The 5,313-nt window shown below is 35.6% G+C and overlaps 1 protein-coding gene across 1 annotated transcript in view; it reads left to right on the top strand.

The window, feature by feature from the left end:
• LOC111087932 (epidermal growth factor-like protein 8) overlaps positions 1-5,313 on the top strand; it is a gene marked incomplete at its 3' end in the record, with an annotated part of 55,725 nt that overhangs the window by 46,273 nt on the left and 4,139 nt on the right. Inside the window, exon 6 of the mRNA XM_022396388.1 lies at positions 4,234-4,356. Coding sequence (XP_022252096.1) covers positions 4,234-4,356 — 123 coding nt within the window. The remainder of the gene's footprint in view (positions 1-4,233; positions 4,357-5,313) is intronic.

Here is a 5,313-nt window from a genome sequence, read left to right as displayed (position 1 = left end):
ATATATATATATATAGTGCATTGTAACTACTTTAAGAAATGACATTTGCATTTGGTAGAAACAATTATGACTTTAGCGTTATTTTTTTTTTTCTTGTTTAAAAATATCATTATAAGTAAAATGTGTATATTAAATATTTAGGCGTGGCGTAGTCATTGGTGTGTTAGGCTGCAAATCGTGATGCGCAGGGCTAATATTTGTTTTTTGTGCATTCAGCCGATACCCGTGGTGGACAGAGCACAAATAGCCCATTGTGTAGCTTTGTGCTTAATTATAAACAAACAAAACTTAGTATATGGATTTAACCCTAACTGGCCAAACCTCGAGAGATACTGTTGGAATTACGGCCGAAAATATCGCTAACAGTGATGGTTCATTACAAATTTGTTTTTGTTACATTGCTTAAACACTAAGACTGGTGTATTTAATTTTTTATATTTATTACTGGGCTTATTTTCAGTTCGGTCATATGCAGGTAGTTTTCTTTGATCACAACTTATTGATAATAACGTCATAGATATTATCAAAAATATTTTAAACTAAAATACTTATAATCAGAGGTTATAAACTTTCATTGGTGTGAATTGGACTATAACGGGATCATACAACTTGAACATAATTTGATGTCCGATAGATGTCTCTGGCGTAAAATACTGTTAACTTCTCTTGAAACTTGAAAATTAGCGCTTGCTGCTAATTTTGAAAGAAACTTTTAATTTTCAGCTGGAATTTTGGAAAGCAAGCATTTTATGGGCTTTGAATTTAACAGGAAAAAAAAAGAAGATGCACCGTGTTTTATTATATTGATAGGCTACGGGTTGCCAATTCATAAATGTTACTAATCAGGAGAAGCGTCGTTCTATCTGCATTGCCACTCAGAGACTGCTGGAGGTCTTAGGTTTGTGTGTGTTTATTTGATTTGCACTTGTTACATCGTTCCTGGTTTTTTATTGTTTTTTTGTTTTGTAAATACTTCTTATAAACGTGTAAGCTCAGTGGATTTTATGCTTTATTTCCCAAAGACCCTAAAAGAGCTACTGAAAAATATTGTGAGAAAAACAAAATCTGCTTGTGGTTAGAGAAATGTATGTTACAAAAAGTACGTGGAGAGCATGGACAGGTTCCATGATCCCAGTATTGTAGAATATAAATATATTGTGTGATGTGATATTTCTAACACCTGGAAGTTTATGTTCGTGAAATGATTACTTTTCAGCTTATTTTCATTACAAAATATGAAGACGAGTGGGTCTGGCATGGCCAAGTGGTTAAGGCACTCGACTCGCAATCTGAGGGTCGCGGGTTCGAATCTCCCGTCCCACGGCTTGCCCTTTCAGCCGTGGCGGCATTATAATGTGACGGTCAATCCCACTATTCATTGGTAAAAGAGTAGCCTAAGAGTTGGTCTTTCACTGCTAATTTAGGGACGGCTAGCACACGCCATGAGTTCCTGAGTTTATATAATCCTGACAGTGCAAATGATTGACGTGGGATGTGTACGTAAAGGATTTTTTTAGATTACATATTATAAGTTGTTGCGTTGAGTATCAGCGATATTAAAATAATGTTGGTCTCAGCTAAAGAATCAACTTGACGTTGGTAAAACTTAGTAATATCAGCTCTTGCGGATGATTTAGTGTAGTTAATTGCTGTAACGGATAATTTTAATTCACTTCTATTAATTATTATAAACGTTAGTATCTCCCCACCCCCCGAAACATCAATCTGCCTAGCTAGTTGAGATCTAGAAAAACGTTATTTATAAAAGTTGTTACATAGAAAAAAAAATACTCGAATAATTTAATTTATTTATTTCTGTTCAGTTTATGCAAAAGTAATTTATAAAGAGTTTATTAGGGACCATACAGGATTTGACAAAGTTCTGTTAAATTTTTCTTCTTTTTGCAAGCCGTGTTTTACTGTAACCATGCGCACATACAGGGTAACCCTAAAGGTATGTGTGTGTGTGTGTTTAGGGGACTGTCTAGTCTAGTGCATTGTCTGTGATATATGTATGCTCTTCTTCAGATGACGCTGCGAAATAATTTAGGTCAGTCTGTACTATGAAAAGTGCCCCTCCTTTTACTGGAAACGTGTTCTGGATGATACGCAGGAAGCATACGCCATGAGTATAAATCACTGACGTATATATTGCGGCCAAAGCCTATGGCGGAAATGTATATATAATCGTTGTTCTTTACAATGTCATAATCTCCTGAAAACTACATATAGGTTCCACATTTTAGACACGCTAAATGGCCTCCATACGGATTGTATAATTTGTGGGTGGCATATATTACAAATGTAAATAACCTGCAATAGCAGAGTGTGACAGGAACATCTATAAATGTGTTTATTGGCACCAATAAGAAAAACTCTTATGATTAACGACGCGACCACTGATACTGTGTTGAGTACATTTCAGTTTCTCGACTCGCTTACTTATATAACATTTTTTTGTTTTCAGGTTTAAGTCTAAACATAGAGGAATAAATACGAAGCGAACTCATTTTGTATTTGAATTAACACATACGATCATGATGTTAATAATCACAAGTACAAGAAATTATAGCTATAGTCTTTCCACCTGGTTAGTTAGCATTGTGGTTAGTTTGTTTGTTTTAGCTCAAAACTACACAGGCTATCTTGCGTTCTGTCCACCACGGGGAATCCTTAAACTTACGGCCCGGCATGGCCAGGTGGTTAGGGCACTCGACTCGAAATCTCAGGGTCACGGGTTCGAATCCCTGTCCCACCTAACATGCTCGCCCTTTCAGCCGTGGGGGCGTTATAATGTGACGGTCAATCCCACTGTTCGTTGGTAAAAGAGTTGGCGGTGGGTGGTGATGACTAGCTGCCTTCCCTCTAGTCTTACACGGCTAAATTAAGGACGGCTAGCGCAGATAACCCTCGTGTAGCTTTGCGCGAAATTCAAAAAACAAACCGTTAAATTGGGAGTCAGATATTTTTCTGTATGTCGCTGTTTTTTGTTGATGATTCTTTTTTTTTTTTCAAGACAAACCATCAGACTTGCATAACGATACTGAATTAATGTAAAGGGAACTCGTTTCCCGATAGACTTCTGAAGTTAGTTAGTTTGTTTGTTTATTTTTAAGTGCAGACTACATAATGGGCTATCTGCGCTTCTCCTATCATGGGTATTGAAACTCAGTTTTTAGTGTATAAACCTTCAAGCCTCGGCCCGGCATGACCAGGTGGTTAGGGCGCTCGACTCGCAATCTTTGGGTCGCGGGTCCGAATCCCCGTCACACCAAACATGTTCGCCCTTTCAGCCGCGGGGGTGTTATAATGTAGCGGTCAATCCCACTATTCGTTGGTAAAAGAGTAGCCCAAGAGTTGGCGGTGGGTAGTGATGACTAGCTGCCTTCCCTCTAGTCTTTCACTGCTAAATTAGGGAGGGCTAGCGCAGATAGCCCTCGAGTAGCTTTGCGCTAAATTCCACGGAACAAACAAATCAAAACTGGTAAAATCTTCAACAGCGCAAAAATATTGTCCGCAAAGTTCGTAAGAAAAAACAAACAAACACACTGAGGTATAGCAAGTAAAGAATAAGATTTTTAAAAATACATATCTTTGTTTACTGTTAAGCATAGTTTTTCACAATGAACTCTATGTGTACCCACAGGGTAATCGAGCCCCGAATTTTAATCTTATTGAGCCATCGAACTGCAGCCTTGGAGATAATATAGCTTATAAAATGTTAAGGTCGGCTAGTAGTTTTGTCTTTTTACAATAATTTGTTTGTCGGACTCTTCTTTCGTGTTAACGATGAGCTATTTTCTCTATTTCAAGTCGTGATATATTGAACTTGGCTCTTATCTGTATATCCCAGTTCTATATAGATTTTACAACATGCTAAATATCTCATATCAACATTATTCCTTAATATAAATTAATTTTCAAAGTGAATTGTGGTTAGCCAGATATACTGTTTAAAGAAAACCTATGGATTGTTATTCTTTGTGTATGGATCCCTATTACGAAATGCTCAGCTTTTCAGCTTGGCGATCATCATTTTAACGTTATAAACCTATAACTGTAACATTCCAAATATTTATTTTAAGGTGATCTTTCCGTATTTAAAATAAGCAACAGTAAGTGAAGAACTGGTAAGTTTAGTGGTGTGTGTTATATCCAACTATATTATACAGTAATAACATGAACTACCGAGGTTTTAATATTCATAATGTTAAATATTTCTGTTTCTACTAGACATCGACGAATGCCTGAAGAAGGATGAAAAGTGTGCACAGAGATGTATAAACATCCCGGGAAGCTACAGCTGCGAATGTCATAAAGGATTTACTTTACAGAACGACGGAAAGTCTTGTAAAAGTAAAGTATTCATTTTGATTTATCTTTACTAAGCCTAACTTAATTTCAGAGATACCTTAAACATACTGTCTTTTCTTCGAACGTATTTTTAGTCTGATTAACTTGTTTGATAACATTTGTATTTAAAATAATACAAAAAACAAATAAAATCTGCTGACTTTATTAACTTTTTGTACAAATTCTAATTCGACGAGAAAATAATTCACGTATTTGATAAGTATTCCCACTACCAAATTCGGATTTATATAAACTTTGACGAAACTTTTTAATTTAAACAAATTTAGAGAATAGCTTTACATCAGTCAAGCCAATATATCCAGCTATACATATGTATGTATATATATGTGCACATACATATGACCACACAGAGTTATAAAAATAGGATACATTTGAATTTCTAACTGTGCAAATTGGTTCTAAATAAGTGTAAACAAGCTTTATAGTTGCTCTAACATTCCACTATAACATTTTTATGAATGTTGTTTGTATATGTATTACTTAATATTTACGTCTAATTACAAGAATAACTCAATAATAAACTCTTCAGACAAAATAATTCCCACCCAACTGGTAACGTGAGGTACAGAAGTGGGGTTAACTCTGAATTTTACTTTGAATTGTAAAAGAATGTATTCTTGACTCGAACAAATAACCAATAAGTTTATTAACGTAATACTAATAATTCTTCCTTAAAAGAACCTCAAAATCATGACATTAGCTTGGGGTATAATGATCAGAGGATTTGATTTATTTGTTTAAGGGCCTTCAATAACTGATGTTAATGGATGCTTCACTCCAAACATTGTTTTCACATCAATTTACATGTTTCACAAAAAGACAGCAATAAGTTATATTTTCACAAAAAGCTGATAGTTTAGCCACGGGCGTACCTAAAGTATTTGGCACCCGGGGCGGACCTTTCCTTTGGCACCCCCCCCCCATAAGTAATTTTAAAAT

Source organism: Limulus polyphemus, unplaced genomic scaffold, assembly GCF_000517525.1.
Source record: "Limulus polyphemus unplaced genomic scaffold, Limulus_polyphemus-2.1.2 Scaffold2865, whole genome shotgun sequence".
In the NCBI taxonomy this organism is placed as follows: Eukaryota; Metazoa; Arthropoda; class Merostomata; order Xiphosura; family Limulidae; genus Limulus; species Limulus polyphemus.
Note: the sequence above shows the minus strand (reverse complement) of the source record. Positions and strands in the feature narration are given on the sequence as shown.